We start from the raw sequence: 17,966 nt of genomic DNA on the forward strand, positions 1-17,966 counted from the left end.
TACAATGGGCATATGCGAACATGAGGGCAACCATTAAGAAGTATATTAGGGAGGCTAAAAGACAGTTGGAAAGGAATATAGCAGATAAAGATGACCCATAGAGATTCATTCAGTATTTTAGTAGTAAAAGATCAGTCAAAGAGGAAGTGACGTGCATCAGGAATAGAAAAGGGGGAGGGGGGGGGGGGGGTGTAGACCGTGAAATAGTGGATGCTTGAAGTAAGCATTTTTCTGAGGTCTTCACAAGTTAGGAAGTAGATAACCTACCAGTGTTAAATTTGACTGCTAAGGAGGTACTGATTGATTTGGAAATTTTGGATGGAGAAATGCTGCTCAGATTAAATAGGCTGAATCAATCAAATCTCCAGGACCAGATATTTACCCTCAAGTTCTTAAGGAGGTTAGCAAGTACATATATAAACCATTGACACACATTTTTAGGAAGTCACTGCACACTGGGGAAATTCTGAACGACTGGAAAATGGCAAATAATCACCCATTATATAAAAATGGTGACCAGGCAGATCCAAGCAACTTTAGGTCAGTAAGCTTAACATGAATTACAGGTAAATTTTAATGGAAGGAATTATTATGGATATTTCTGAACAGTCCACATGGATTCAGAAGTGGGAAATTACATTTTGCTAACTTTCTGGAATTCTATGAAGATGCAACAAAAGAGTATGATCGAAGTAGAGCTTATAATATTTATGTGGACTTTCCGAAAGCATTTGATAAAGTGTCACACAAGAGGTTGGGCATTGAACTAAAAAGTGGGAATTCAGGATAATGGTTTTTAGATGGGTGTAAAATTGGCTCAGTCAGACACAGGAAGCAAAGGGTGATGGTGCGTGGAAACTTGATCAGAATTGGCTGATAAGAGTGGTGTTCCACAGGGGTCAGTGCTAGGGCCGCTGCTATATATAGAAATGATTTGGATAGGAATGTAAGTAAGAAGCTGGTTAAGTTTGCAGATGATACCAAGATAGGTGGATTGGCAGATAAATTGGAATCTGTTAAATCATTACAGGGGGACTTGGACAGCATACAGGCTTGGTCAGGTTTGTGGCAGATGTTTAATGTCAGTAAATGTAACATTTTACACATGAAGTAAAAATGTTGGGTTTGAATACACAATTGGAGGTCAAGTCAAGAGTACACCTTATGAGAAGAATTTAGTACTCGTAGTGGACTCAATGCTATCAACTTCCAAACAGTGTTCAGAAGCCATGAAGTAGGCTAACAGAATGTTTAGGGTATATAGCACAATGTGTAGACTATAAATCCTAGGAGGTTATGCTCAAACTTTTGTAATGCACTGGTGATGCCTCATCTGGATTACTGTATGCAGTTTTGTTCTCCAGGTTACAAAAAGGACATAGTAGTGTTGGAAAAGCTCCAGAGGAGAATAGCTAGGCTCATGCTAGGCCTATGGGGAATGAATTTTGAAGAAAGATTAAAAGAGCTGAAACTTTTTTCAGTTTATGCAAAAGAAGATTGAGGTGACATGATTGAAATGTTTAAAATTATGAGGGCTGTTAGTACAGTGGATCACCACTGTTTAAAATTAGTTAATCAAAAACAAGGGGACACAGATGGTAACTTGTTAAGGGTAAATTTCATGCAAACATTAGGAAGTTTTTCTATACACAGATTACATATACACTTGGAATAAGCTACCAAGTCATGTGGTAGACAGTAGGACTTGAGAGACTTTCAAATCTAGACTTGATGTTTCATATAAGAATTAAATGGACTGGAGAGCTCTTTGTTGGGCTGAAAGGCCTGTTCTCGTCTAGATTGTTCTAATGTTACCAGGTAATCATTCAAATAACTTATTCTTAAATTTTAACTTTAAATAATTTTAATTTTACATATAGAGATTTCTGTGAATGATTTGACCAAAAGCAGATTTGCTGAGGAAATATTGAGTTGAGTGATTCAAAAAATCTAGAAGATGCAGAAAAGTAGGCTGAGAAGTTATTTGTAACCCATGCCGTAGCACCTTTTAAGACACTTAAGCAGTTAACATAAGGCTGTAAGTGTGAATGCTGCAACACTTTCTTTGCTTAGGTGACACAGTAGTGTTGACAAATTAGCACTGCCACTTTACAGATTTGGCAGGTTTGGAAGGTTCAATTCCAGCACCTGATTATGTGTGATGTTTCCATGTTCTCCTTGGGTCTGTTTGCCTTCTGGGTACACCTGTCTGATTTAAATGGTCCCAGTGTGAATGAGTGTGTTGGTGTGTGTGTGTGAGTGAACCCTGTGATGGACTGGTACCCTGACCAGGCTGTGTTTATGCATTGTGCCTAGTACAGTCAGGGTCGGCTCTTGCTCCCTGCTCCTCTGAGTTTGGAGTGGGTTTGAGAACAACGGACTATTTATTTGCCTGTGAACATATTTGATTTTCTTAATATACATTTCTAAAAGGCTATAAGAGAATGTAAAAGTGAGTTTTGATATCTTGGGGAAAATACTGATTATTCTGCTGAAATATCCTTGTCAGAGAGAAAGAGAGAGTGGTGGTAGCGTTCTACAGCCAATTTTCATAATGCTTCATAAAGTTTTCCTTGAGCATTGTTCGTGATTGGTGTCACTTTTTTTTTTTACTTTTTGGCTTCAGGTTTAAAGGCAGTCAGCCCGCCATACACATTTTAAAGAACCGATGATTGTAAAATGCATTTTGAACAAAGGGTACTGCAAGCAACGTGTTCTCTACTCCTGTTGCATGCTTGTGCAACTCTGCAGAACTGCCGATTTCTGTATTCCACAGCTACACATTCTGTTTGAGAACAATGGCAACGGGAAGGTGACATGCTATGTGCATATGACCATAATATGTTTACAATGAGGGTGAGGAATTCAATTTTAAATATGGCTTTTTTTTATTTGTCATAAATTGAGCATTCACAAAAGAGGGAATGGATTGTTGATATACAGTGCAGCCAAACATCATTTGTACACACTGCAAAAATGGAAATTGAGGATATTAAAGAACAAACTTTAAAAACTGTCTAAAATGTTACAATTCTGCGTTATATAAAGAAACAAGTAACTTTTATGCAAAGTATTTTCTGGAAGTGTTTTCAGATTGTGACTTATTGCCTTCAAAACAATTATTTGTACACCTGGCCATTGGAGTTTTCTCAAAACCCTGCTCATTATTTGGTTAGACCTCCTTTGGCAGAAATAACAGCATGCAGCCTCCTGGACAAGCTTTCAACAAGGGTGTTGCAAATGGCTGGGTCAAGGCTTTCCCATGTGTGGTGTAGAATGTCTGTCTTAAATCCTGTTTGTTGCTTGGTAGGTCTGCTGGGCATTTCCTTGTCATCTCTTTTGATAGGTGCTCAATAGGATTGATATCCGGACTTTATAGGATCTTTGCATTGTACTTGCGGTTGTTATCTTGCTGAAAAATGTGTAGCTTAGTGACGCCCAAGCAGTTTGGTAGCAGATGGGATCATCTGGGTTGACAGGATCTCCTCGTATATCTCAGAATTCATGATGCCTTCAATAAAATGCACATTCCCCACTCTGGAAGCTGCCATGCAATCCCAAACCAACACGCTTCCATCCTCATGCATGATAGTTGGATTTAGGCATTCCTCCGGGTTGCACCACGCTCTCTGATGACCATCTGATCCAAACATGTTGAATTTGGATTCATCAGACCATAAAATTTATTTCCAGAAGCAGATACGCTTGTCAATGTATTCTTTAGCAAATTTGAGACTTTTTTCAGTTTGTTCTGTTTACTTATAAATGGCTTCTTTTGAGGATCCCTTGTTTGTTCAGCCTATTCTTTCTTTGTATGCAAACCTGAATTTCAGTAGCCTTCTTGACTTGTATGCTCCACAAATTGCAAAGCAACTTTTGATTTTTCATGGCAAACTCTTGGTACCTGTCTGTCCTTGAACTGATCTTTCTTTTTCTCCTATTTCCCTCCAGATTAATGATTTTTACCAGACTTTTCAATTTCTGCATGATGTAGTTTATGGTAGTGTGCCTCCTATCAAGTCTGGTAGCAATTGTTTTTTTCGAACAGATAGATTCTGTCATTTTATGACAGTTTCCCTCAATGCATTCGGTGTTACGGCAGTTTAGCCTTGCTGGGAAACTCGACTAACACTACAAATGCTTGTGTGAAGAATGACCACCAAGGCTACTTAGTATCTATCCAAGGGAATGCAATTATCTGCCTATTTGGGACTCCAAATGTGTTATGTTCTCAATTATCACTGGGAACTCTTCCCATTGTGACACATTCATTCAACTCTATGAATGGCCAGGTGTACAAATAATTGTTTGAAGATAATATATTGCATTATTTGAAAACACTTTCAGAATATATTTTGAGAAAATTTTTCTTGTTTCTTTACAGAACACACAAGTAATTTTAATATTATTAGACCGATTTGTAAAGTTTGTTCAATATCCTCTGTTTCATTTCTATTTTTGACCATTTTTTCACAGTGCACAAATAAACTTTGGCTGCACTATAGTCAACTGTTAAGAGTTGAGAAGCAAGTTCAAAAAATCTTTTTTTCAACATACCTAAGTATTTAAAAATTCTCTAATTATGGTGGTCAACATAAACACCTGAAATTTAGAGTTTTGTTAAAGAATCTTTTCTAATTGTTTTGAAGTAAAAATAATGTCAATATTGTGTTCTATAGAGATTAAGGTTAAAAAGCACAAAGGTCCAGCAAAAATGGCATCTTTTAGTGAGGTTGGTATGTTTGTGTGTTTCCTTTCATTCTCTGGATGTTTTATACAGTATGTTGAAAATCTAGAATTTTATTAGCATACATTCTCAGACCATATCAGAAAGAACTGTAACATTTTGTAGACATGCGCCCCCTGGTTTTCACATGATGCTCCAACAGACAGGCAGATACAGTGATCCCTCGCTATATCGCGCTTCGCCTTTCGCGGATTCACTCTATCGCGGATTTTATATGTAAGCCTATTTAAATATATATTGTGGATTTTTTGCTGGTTCGCGGATTTTTGCGGACAGTGGGTCTTTTAATTTCTGGTACATGCTTCCTCAGTTGGTTTGCCCAGTTGATTTCATACAAGGGACGCTATTGGCAGATGGCTGAGAAGAAACCCAACTTACTTCTCTCTCTCTCTCTCTCTCTCTCTCTCTCTCTCTCTCTCTCTCTCTCTTGCGCCGACTTTCTCTGATTCTGACATAGGGGGATTGAGCAGGGGGGCTGTTCGCACACCTAGATGATACGGATGCTCGTCTAAAAATGCTGAAAGATTATCTTCACGTTGCTACCTTCTGTGCAGCTGCTTCGTGAAGCGACATGCTGCACGGTGCTTCGCATACTTAAAAGCTCGAAGGGCACGTATTGATTTTTGCTTGTTTGTTTTCTCTGTCTCTTTCTCTCTCTTTGTCTGCTCCTGACGGAGGGGGTGTGAGCTGCCGCCTTCAACAGCTTTGTGCTGCGGTGCTTCGCATACTTAAAAGCCAAACAGCCCTATTGATTTGTTTGCTTTCCTCTATCTTTCTGACATTCTGTGCTCCTGACGCGCACTCCTTTTGAAGAGGAAGATATGTTTGCATTCTTTTAATTGTGAGACGGAACTGTCATCTCTGTCTTGTCATGGAGCACAGTTTAAACTTTTGAAAAAGAGACAAATGTTTGTTTGCAGTGTTTGAATAACGTTCCTGCCTCTCTACAACCTGTGTTTCTGCGCAAATCTGTGACCCAAGCATGATAATATAAAAATAATCATATAAACATATGGTTTCTACTTCGCGGATTTTCTTATTTCGCGGGTGGCTCTGGAACGCAACCCCTGCGATGGAGGAGGGATTACTGTATCTATAAATTCAAAGTGTGTGTGTTTGTGTATGTGTATATAATATAGATTTGATGAATGTATTGTGTTAATTTTACCTTTGCTATAAATTCTTGTTTTATTTTCTTGGTACTTAAATTGCTTTTTATAATTTGGGCATTTTACTCCCATATAGCCTGAAATTCCCCTACAATACTGTTACTTTCATTCATTTAGTGCCTCAGTCTAAGGTCAGAATTAGGGTAATGTAGACATTTTGGTTTTAATTGGACAATGTTTACCAAATAGTGTTAACTTCTGTTTCACAAAGAAAGGGTAAGTTAGATGTCCTCATGCACACAGACACTCAATATACTGTACCTGCCTCCTCCCTGAAAATGACTTATAAATGGTGCCCTTTGTTTGTTTCTGTGTTATAGAAAGTATGTGAATAATTGCTTTAGACACTCTATTTATTGTATGTTTTTCTTACTCTTCTGAATTTTAAGTAGCAGAAGAATATACTAATAACTGATAGTAGTTACAAAGTATAATTGTTCCCTGTTTCAGGTCTTTGTCCTCCCATTTACTTCAGTATATAACATATTAGGAAGCAATAAACCAAAAAGAAAATAGAAAAGCCTAGAAGTATACTCGGGATTGAATGTGAAGAACTGTATTAAGAGAAAATGTTGAATCTTGTGGAATGTTTAGGTTGCCTTCAGTGGATAATAAGTATATAGGTGCATGTGCTTTTCTTATCTGGTATTCTGTATAATATCTCAAGTTGTAAGATGTAACAAGGTTTTTACAGTATAAGAATTTTAACATGGGCCAATTTATTTGTCATTTAAGGAAAAATGTTCCATCTGGGAAAATCCCAACCAAAAATTAAAGGGTGTCTTGAAATTGCTAGTTTTCCAATAGCTAAATTTTACGTTGTCTCACTGGGAGAATTGTATCTAATTGTATATATCTCAAATTATGCAAAATTATCTTCTGTATTTACAATAAGGCTCCAAAGGTCTCTGTACCAGTCTTGTGCCAGAAGCTAAGATACTGGATGATTCAGTGAAGGGGAAAATACAGTATTTGCTGTTAAGGGTGCATTTGACAATAACGCAGAAAAACGAAAAACCTGCCTTGGTAACATGTTTGCATTGAGTCTTCTAAAGGTTAAAAAAAAAAAAGTTACTTAAAAGAACCTGCTGTGGTACTGTCAATACTGATATTAAAGCATACTACTCTTAAACTCCATTAATGTTTGTTGATAATAAACAGTGGTACAGAAATATTATTGCAAAGTTTGTTATTCTTACACACTTTTACATCAGTGGCTTCATTTATACAATTAAATTTTGCAAAAGAGATTTTTCATCATGAGGAGTATCACTTGAATTATTAGACCATTTCTCTTTTCTGCTGTGATAAAAATCCTCAATTTTACTAATTTATCTTGTTTTTGTATTTCAACAGTTGTTTTAATTGGCGACTCTGGTGTTGGGAAAAGCAACCTGCTGTCACGGTTCACCAGAAATGAGTTTAACCTAGAAAGCAAGAGCACAATTGGTGTGGAGTTTGCCACTCGCAGCATCCGAGTAGAGGGAAAAACTGTGAAGGCACAGATTTGGGACACAGCTGGGCAGGAGCGCTACCGAGCTATCACTTCTGCGTAAGTGTGCCTGTAAACAATTAATCATCTCCACTACTGCCATACAGATTGCTATCAGTGTTTTCCCTACTTGTTGGCATGAAGCCTCCAAAAGTTGTATTTAATTAACCAAAGCAGTTTAATAGATGAGAGCCGCTAAACGATTTTGATCCCCCACCCCAACTATAATAGCATTTACTGTAGTGCAGTGTATTCAGAAACTATTCTGACAGCTTCAATTTCTACACACTTTATGTTGTAGATTTAATTTTAAATTGATAAATTTGTCATTATGGGTTAAGTGTATATTGATGGGCAAAATGGCAAGGTGAAAACATGTTTTTTATAAGGTCTGCAAATTTATTAAAAATCAAACCTTATTCATGTAAGTATTAAAACAATTAATTCAGCACTTAATAGAAGCCCCTTTGGCAGCAATTACAGTTTCATGTCTTTAGGATTTTGGCAGTTGATCCCAGTCTTCATAGCAGATCCTCTCAAGTATCGTTAGACTGGATGCAAAGTGTCTGTAAACTGACATCTTCAGGTCCCTCTACAGGTATTCTGTGGGGCTTAAGTCTGGGCCTTGATTGATAGGCTTTATTAATCCTGAAGGAAGTTGCAGGGATACAGTAGCAGACAAAAAGCCTCCAATAAACATGTATAACAAATTATCAATATAAAAAAAAAACTGTAGGTATTTTTGTATGTGTGAACAGATTAGAATTGCATATACTTACAATTTAACAGTGTAAGATTTCAGACATACAGGTGCTGGTCATAAAATTAGAATATCATGACCAAGTTGATTTATTTCAGTAATTCCATTCGAAAAGTGAAACTTGTATATTAGATTCATTCATTACACACAGACTGATGAATTTCAAATGTTTATTTCTTTTAATGTTGATGATTATAACTGACAACTAATGAAAGTCCCAAATTCAGTATCTCGGAAAATTAGAATATCAATTAAGACCAATGCGCAAAAAAGATTTTTAGAAATGTTGGCCAACTAAAAGGTATGAACATAAAAAGTATGAGCATGTACAGCACTCAATATTTAGTTGGGGCTCCTTTGGCCTGGATTACTGCAGCAATGCGGCGTGGCATGGAATCGATCAGTCTATGGCACTGCTCAGGTGTTATGAAAGCCCATGTTGCTCTGATAGTGGCCTTCAGCTCTTCTGAATTGTTGGGTCTGGCGTATTGCATCTTCCTCTTCACAATACCCCATAGATTTTCTATGGGGTTAAGGTCAGGCGAGTTTGCTGGCCAATCAAGAACAGGGATACCATGGTCCTTAAACCAGGTACTGGTAGCTTTGGCACTGTGTGCAGGTGCCAGGTCCTGTTGGAAAATGAAATCTGCATCTCCATAAAGTTCGTCAGCAGCAGGAAGCATGAAGTGCTCTAAAACTTCTTGGTAGATGGCTGCGTTGACCTTGGACCTCAGAAAACACAATGGACCAACACCAGCAGATGACATGGCACCCCAAACCATCAATGACTGTGGAAACTTTACACTGGACCTCACGCAACGTGGATTCTGTGCCTCTCCTCTCTTCCTCCAGACTCTTGATTTCCAAAGGAAATGCAAAATTTACTTTCATCAGAGAACATAACTTTGGACCAGTCCTTTTTGTCTTTAGCCCAGTCGAGACACTTCTGATGCCGTCTCTTGGTCAAGAGTGGCTTGACACAAGGAATGCGACAGCTGAAACCCATGTCTTGCATACGTCTGTGCATGGTGGTTCTTGAAGCACTGACTCCAGCTGCAGTCCACTCTTTGTGAATCTCCCCCACATTTTTGAATGGGTTTTATTTCACAGTCCTCTCCGGGGTGTGGTTATCCCTATTGCTTGTACACTTTTTTTCTACCACATCTTGTCCTTCCCTTCGCCTCTCTATTAATGTGCTTGGACACAGAGCTCTGTGAACAGCCAGCCTCTTTAGCAATGACCTTTTGTGTCTTGCCCTCCTTGTGCAAGGTGTCAATGGTCGTCTTTTGGACAACTGTCAAGTCAGCAGTCTTCCCCATGATTGTGTAGCCTACAGAACTAGACTGAGAGACCATTTAAAGGCTTTTGCAGGTGTTTTGAGTTAATTAGCTGATTAGAGTGTTGCACCAGGTGTCTTCAATACTGAACCTTTTCACAATATTCTAATTTTCCGAGATACTGAATTTGGGACTTTCATTAGTTGTTAGTTATAATCATCAACATTAAAAGAAATAAACATTTGAAATACATCAGTGTGTGTAATGAATGAATCTAATATACAAATTTCACTTTTTGAATGGAATTACTGAAATAAATCAACTTTGTCATGATATTCTTGTTTTATGACCAGCACCTGTAGTATATTGTACATAGTGTCATTGTCTGTTAAGATGTCTGCTAGGCTAGCTCAGCACCATTCAGTGCATTGGGAATAATGGCTTCTTATAGAGCCTGATGGGTAAAGGTAGAAACTACCTTTTATACACCTGGATACACCAAACAACCTCAACCTACTTGGGGGGAAATAGTTGACTGTAACCCTTCTTGTATACAGCCTCTGTGCTGGTACACCACTCAATGACAGTCCTAGATTTGTCCCAAACACTCCAGCATTGTCTAGAATGAATGTTTCAGGTTTTTGTCATGTTGAAAGATGACTTGTCATACTACTCAGAGGTTACATGCACTCTGGAGAAGGTTTTCTTCAAGGATCTCTCTGTATTTAGTTGCACTCATCCTTCCCGCAGTTTTGACCAATCTCCCTGTCCCTGCAGCTAAGAAGTACCCCCATAGCATGATGCTGTATTAGGCAGGTGGTGAGAACTTCCTGGTCTTCACCAGACCTAGTGCTTGAAGTTCTGCCCAAAAGAGTTCTATGTTATTTATTTATTCTCATCAGACCAGAGAATCTTTTTCCTAATGCTCCTTTAAATGCCATCCTATGCCTTTTACTCAAGAGTGGCCTCCATTTAGCCACTCTTCCATAAATGCCTGATTGATGGAGTGCTGCTGAGATGGTTATCCTTCCAACAGGTTTTCCTATCTTATGAAGATCTGTTAGAATGACTGTTGGGTTCTTGGTCATCTCTCTGACCAAGGCCCTTCTTGTGCAGTCACTCAGATTGGCTGCACAGCCAACTCTAGGAAGAATCCTAGTGTTTCCAAACTTCTTCAGTTTCACAATTATTGAGACCACTATGCTCCTGGTAACATGCAAAGCTGTAGAAATGGTCTTATACCCCTTTCTCTGATCTCTGCATCACTGCAGTATGACTGTGGAGGTCTACAGAAAGTTCCTAGGACTCCATGGCTTGGTTGTTGTCTTGATACTCAGTGTGAGTTGTGAGACCTTCTATACAAAGATGTGAATGCAAGTAACTTTAACTTTTCCCTTTAATTTTTCAGCTGCCATGTTACATGAAAAAAACCCAATAAAAAAAAAATTGTCTAAAAATGTAAAGGTCTCAATTTAATGGGAAAATTATTTTTCAATATCTCCATCCATTAATTTACTCTTGTATAACTCTTTGGCCTTCCCTTGCGTGTCTTTGCTATGTGTTTTCTTTACAGATTTGTCATAAACATTGCACAACATTTCACAGCTGGACCATTTATTACCAACACACTGTTGCATAGGTCTATGTGTATATGATATATAATAAACTCTATCAAAAATAAAGAAATGTACTAGGAAGCAACAGTTTTTAATTTTTTTAATTTTATGTTTTGGAAAAGCAGAAGTCATTCTTAGTGTATAACGAGAGGTGGTCTTAAAATCCAGAAAAATGAACAAACTGTCTGGGTCCATGCTTCTTACTAATCTAACAGGGTGTGGTTGACCCCCATGCCAACTTGAAATACCATCAAAATATTTCTTCCTCATATCACATTAAATATTTGTCACAGTCCCTGGGACCTCATGTATAAACGGTGCGTACGCACAGAAATGTTGCGTACGAACGTTTCCACGCTCAAATTGCGATGTATAAAATCTAAACTTGGCGTAAAGCCACGCACATTTCCACGGTACTTCATACCCTGGCATACGCAATTTCTCCGCTCGGTTTTGCAGACTGGCGGCACCCAGCGTCAAAGCAGTGCTACTGTTCCTGTGTGGTTACCCTTTCTTTCTTAGACCCACATTCCTGACGCGGCTTTATAAATACACTGAAATTAACTGCATATTGTTTATTAGTGTAATGCATCTGATTGTAATTAACCTGTACCAATATAATGGTCCAGGGAATAGCCATAGTATTCCAAATACCATAACTGCTCTAGCGTTGTTACGCTCACTGCATCTTCTTCTTTCAGCTGCTCCCGTTAAGGGTTGCCACAGTGGATCATCTTTTTCCATATTACTCTCACTGCACCACTCGGAGTATTTATATCACAGTATCTGAGTGGAGAATCACAGCAGCAGCTGATCGGAAAGAGAATTATCGGTATACAATTTCAAGCACACACTACATCAGCCATGGCAAAACACGTCAAAGCCTTTCCTGTACGGACCTTGCGTTTCAGAAATGGTTTCATCCCAAGAACTATAAACACACTCAATCAGTCCATCAAGTGCTCCTTGTAGAACTGTTTGTACTTATAAGTACAATTACCCCACTGTAAACTTGCACTACAGTTATAATATTGCACAACCTGTGCCACTGTATAAAGCGCGTATGATGACGATATCATTAAGATGAAATGCAGCAAAATATGTTGCTTATAGTATACAGATAAAATTTTAACTTCATTTAAATAATCTGTATTGTTAATAATTAAACGTGTGAGGACACAGTGCCGCAGCGCTAGCTAGTTCACGGATAGCTCCTGCCTTGCGCTGTATTGCTGACGCAACACTGGAAGGATAGACTGATTGAAATATCTTCGTTGTACATGTTTAATTATTCTATGTTCCTTAAGTTTTGAAGAATCTGCGTTCTAAGCTTACAGATGGCTTAACGTCTATTACAGAGCTGATTGTGTGGCGATTGGGTATTTGGAGAAAGAAAAGGTAAGGACAGGAATTGGAGGTTAGTACGTTTGAAAGAGACGGTACTTCTGTAATAAATTATTTCATCGAAGGTCGCACATGGCGCAGCAAGCCTCTTGCGTGAGATATGAACAATCACTGCGCCACCGTGTTCCCATGTTTAATAACATGCTTTCATTCCTATCATCATGAAAGATATCATGTATACATCTCAGTATTTTAATTATTCAGAGATCTGTAATATCACGAATGTAATGGATTCTGTGTCCTGTCGGAGAAAGAGAGAGAACGGAAGCACGTAGTGATTCACACACAGAACAAAGCATTTAACGTGCTACTTGAGAAACTAGTAAAATAAATGATTTTAAGATGAAGTTTATTATGTTCTACTTTAATGACAAAATAAACTACGTGATTAAAGTGGAAATTTCGAGATTAAAGTTGACATTTCATGCTTTCCCCAACTGTGTGCCTGTTTTTTTTCTCTGTACCCTAATAAGCTTTCATATAACACTCGGACGGTCCGCTGCGAGTCGCCTTTTCACGCCGACTTTGATATGTGACAACTTCTTTTTTTATTCGGGCACTGTGCGACTTGGAACTTGAGCTTTCGAGTTTCTCCGACATTGTCACTCGATCAACTTTCTTTTGTTGTTTTATACCACTGTTTAAACCAAAAAATAGTACGTTTTTCCTTTGCCTCCACTGGGTATTCGCTGAAATTCTTAGATTTTCCCCCGTGCTTTTCCCATGGTCTTTTCACAGAAGGCTGTTTATATCGATTTGCATATTCAAAGAGGCATAATTCTGGGAGGAGTTGGGGCAGGACACGCTGATCGGGATTATGTAGTGGGAAGAACATGAAAGTTTGCGTACGCACAGATTCCTGCATCTGGATTTTTCTGTGCGTACACACATTCCCGCTTTTGTGCTTACGCCATGTTATAGTGTGAGTTCTACGCACGGCGTTTTACATGAGGCCCCTGGACCCTGCCTGTGCTAACTTTTAAAAGAGCAATATGGTCCCATTTCTTTTGAACGGAGCCCACAAGGTGTTCTGTTCTCCTGCCAAACCTTTCGAGGCTTCTTTCTTGCTCTAAACAAAGGTGTCCAGGTATACCTGGATTATACTGGATTGAATACTCAAATATCCTGGGGAACATTGTGATTTCTTCTAGATTGCACCAAACTATTATGTGCATTATGTAATTTGTGAACACACAGTAAAACTGCAATTTCAAACTGATTAACATAAATGGAACTTAACAATATATGTTTGGTAATATCATTAAGGTATGCCCAGTTGAAGAGTATAAGAAAACAAAGTCCATCCCTGGAGAAAATAAATTCCTCTGGGATGTAGCTGTTATTGATGAGGTTAGAGGTCCACCGTCTGTTGTAATGCAAAGTAATAGCCAAAATTAAATATAGGCAAAGTTCTGAAGGCCTAGGCGATACAAGAAAGAATCCAAGTCCACAACAGGGTACAGTAACATCTTCACACATTTGGCAAGTAATATCTTTGAAGTATAAAAGTAAACTGGAGTATGGTGGTCAATCATGTGTGAATAAGGGGAGAAAGTGACTGGGCTGAGAAATGAACAGATACCTACAAAGCTATGAGGCAGCAGTTCTAACCTTTGTTACATACTGTATTTAAGCGGAAATTTTAATTGTGAAGTTTTTATAATTTCAATGTGTTTCCTTGTAGTTTGAAGCCCAAGTATAGGCCTTTAGCAATTAGCCTGATGAGTAGCCCTTCTCTGTTCAGTCTATGCTCAAATGGTGCATGGTGGCTTCACTTGTTACATTATCTCTGACAATAATGCTTTTTTCTTTATAAAATGTACAAATAATATTGGAAATGAATTTCAGCTTCAGTATTTTCTTAGTGTCTAGATTTTGTAGATTCCCTTACCCTTTGCTCTTGTCCTATATAACCTTTTAAAAACTCAACAAAAATTTTGAATGTGCATTACTACAAAGTAATACTACTACTGTTGCAGAGTTGTGTGAGTAGGGAATTGCCTACATTTTAACAAATCGCATGTGTTTATTGGGTCTGGTTAATTTAAAAAACCTAGGAATAATCAAGGAGTTGAGGATTTTAAAGCAGATTCCTGCTGAATTTAATACAATTGAAGCTAAACTTAGTAAATAAACAAGTCTGTTTTATCTTCTTCCAAGAGATTTTCCATATTTAACATGAGTGTTAATCATTTTCAGTAAGCACCTGCCACTGAATTGATTCTAGATGGTAAAACTTTCAGAATGTCTGCTTCCATGCACACCCAAGAAGAGAAATCCACCACAAACACTAAAATGAGCTAAAGTAATTTATTACTTTGAGAATATAATTAGACATAATTGTCATGTATTCTTTGTGTTTTTAAATGAGTAATGACCTGTTGGATAAGCATGTTGTGTGATCTGTGCACATGGTTCTTTCAGTGAAAGACATTACCTCTTTATTTTTAAAGAGGGACAAATGTGTTGAATATAAAATCACGCTTACTGGTGACCCATGTAAGCATTCTAATTTATATCCTAAGACTACTTTGCATGGGTGTTTTTTTTAATTTTTTTTTTATTTTCTCTCCTTGAAATTGTAATCCTTTTTCTTTTCCATTTGTCAATACAGATACTACCGAGGTGCAGTTGGTGCATTGTTAGTGTATGACATTGCGAAGCATCTTACATATGAGAATGCAGAGCGATGGCTGCAGGAGCTTCGAGACCATGCTGACAGCAACATAGTCATAATGCTTGTGGGTAACAAGAGTGACCTACGTCACTTGCGTGCAGTGCCGACTGATGAAGCAAAAGCTTTTGCAGGTGAGTTACTAACCAAAGATAAGGTGATGGTGTGTCAGTTATATACATCATCCTTTAAAAAAACATTCACATGATGACTTTTCTTTCTAACTGGTTTCTGAAAAACAAATTCATTGCAGCGTAAGAACCTTGAAGTTAATTGCAGTTTTAATAACCTGCCCAACCCTGTATATGCTATAGATAGATAGATTCGATCTATCGATTGTGTGAAGCACCTAATGCAATAGCCATGTCTATCCAAGTGGACCAATCTTGTTGAAATTTGGTGGACATTTTTCATACAAATTTGTTGAGAGTTCAATTTTTGTTGAGATATACTCAATAGAGTATACTCCTATAAGGTTTTGAAATTTCAAAATTTCCCATTGGAATGCATTGGTTAAACTGGAAACTCATCTACTGTATCCTTACAGAGAAACCTTGTGTGACTTTTAACTACAAATTTAGCTTACTGTTTCAGTTTTAACTTGACAGCAGTTACACCTGCTTGTATAGTTTGTGGATTTCCCTCTTTTACTCATCTGACTGCTGCCCAGATATCCAGTACAGTACCACCAAGAAAAGAAGTTGCTTATTTAGCATGACACTTCTCTTTCTGCTTATGTAAGTTAAACATATAAAAGTACAAAAACAATTTCCTTGGAAATGAATGTAAGAGCAATTAGGTAAGCATGTATAGGTTTGAATTAACTAAACTGTTATCTGCAGAGTTTATGAATCTGCCGCAGAACAATTTTTTGAAATAATTAATTGCACAGGAAAGGTGCAGCTCCCCTAACGGGTATTAACATAGCTTTGGTTTAGAAGAGGAGCTACATTTGATCTGTGTGCTGAAGATTGGAGCTACTAGGCATGTAACAAGGACCACGCTGTGGAATACGGTTTCTATAGTTCTTGTAGAAGCTGATCATGCTGCAAATAGTAAGGAGAGTGCAGGATTGCAGTTTTGCATCATGCTTAATGAGTTGCTTAATGGTATAACACAACAGATTGAGTGCAAGTTAGTTTCTGTGCCCGAAGAGCCACTTTTGCTTCTGCTCATCTTCAGGACTGAAGTTTAAAATCTTTAAGGTATTTGTCAACTTTGGCATTTCCATTATAAAATTAAATTGGTTACTTTCCACTGTCTTAGTTATTTAGGCAGTTGTAATAAGTAGATGGGCAACACATTTCAGTTGTCTCCTTTCATGAAATAATACTGATGGAGATTATGCTAGTATTGTTCATATTGTATTTATAGTTTTTCTTTAATTATTGGATACTACTCTATTAGGTTTACTTTATATAAATAAAAAAAAAAGTTTTAAAATTTAAAAATATCAATTCTATATTTACATTACTTGAATTGGACTCGTCTGTGAGTAAACGCTATTGACCACAAGCCTATTTAGGCTATGTGTTTTTTTAACTATGTGACATTGTAAGCTTCTGTTAAAATGCAGTATTTTTAATGTATTCTGCTAACAAATGTAATTTTACTTTATCACTGTTTTTGTATATGACTCGTTGTTAAAATATTTAATAAACAAAAATGTGATTTACTGATTCTTGTATGAAAACTGGAAGAAATGTTAAATGCTCTGACTGTCTGTCTATCATAAAAATAAATCCTGTCTTGATAGTCTACGATACGTGATTTTTCTCGGAAGATAATTTAAAGACCTGCGAGACGAAAGAGACCTGCTACGGTGCGTCTCACGGGAACATAGAAAGAGAGTCTTGCAAGACACACCCTACTTACAAGCAATATCAAAAAAAAAAAACAAATCAGTAGTGTAAAGGCAGTCATGCAGCACACACAGCTCCAGGGCTGTCAGTGCATATAAAGTGTATAAGGTCAGTACGGTAGAAAATGAATAGGGTAGAAATGAAACGTCGACGATTAAACGAAGAAGAAAGAAAAGCACAGAGAAAAGAGACTCAAATGCGTTGGACAGAAAAAAGAGCAAAAAAGAATAATCGAGGTGCAAATTCAGAAAATAAGGAAAGTAATTATCAGCCCAGAACAAGTGGAATTGAAAAAAAAGCTTGTCCAATCCGGCTCAGAATTAAATGACAGTGAGTAAAAGACAAAGTAGAATTTCATAGAGATGTTTACAAACGTTGGCGCTAAACACATGCAGAGCAGGTTAGAGACTATGAAACCAGGGAAATTTAAAAAAAAAAAAAAAAACCTTGGCACTCTTCACATGTGGAGAAAGTTAAAGGATATGAAGTAGGAAAATTAGAAAATATAAAAAAGTAAAGATCGCAGTAGCGCAAACAAACTGCCTCATTTAACTATGTACCAGTCTAACTTTGATTTTGCACAATAATTACTACACTATTGCACCTTAACACTTAATTCTACTTTATTCACATAATTTTACTTATTTATTATGTTCTACTATACTGTTATTTTTCAATCTATGACTTTTTGTTAATCTAACTGATATTCTTCTAACTTTGCACAGTTTTTGATAAGCGGATCAGGATGCATTTCACTGCGTGTTGTCCTGTATAACTATGCATGTGACAAATAAAGAATCTTGAGAATTTCAAAAACGGAGTTTACCGCACATGCATTTATTGGTTACTTTGTTAATGTATATATATTTATCTGTCTGCTTATTTAAAAACCTAAATTTACCCCAGGAGTCAAAAACGTTCTGTCTAGCCCTTGTACAAAAACCTAGACAAAAGCTGGGTATCAC

At 37.4% G+C, this 17,966-nt stretch overlaps 1 protein-coding gene across 1 annotated transcript in view; it reads left to right on the plus strand.

Moving 5' to 3' along the window:
* rab11al (RAB11a, member RAS oncogene family, like) overlaps positions 1 to 17,966 on the plus strand; it is a 75,693-nt gene that overhangs the window by 39,752 nt on the left and 17,975 nt on the right. The window contains 2 exon segments of the mRNA XM_028794093.2: positions 7,273 to 7,468; positions 15,080 to 15,273. Coding sequence (XP_028649926.2) covers positions 7,273 to 7,468; positions 15,080 to 15,273 — 390 coding nt within the window.

Source organism: Erpetoichthys calabaricus, chromosome 2 (assembly GCF_900747795.2).
Source record: "Erpetoichthys calabaricus chromosome 2, fErpCal1.3, whole genome shotgun sequence".
Lineage (NCBI taxonomy): Eukaryota > Metazoa > Chordata > Cladistia > Polypteriformes > Polypteridae > Erpetoichthys > Erpetoichthys calabaricus.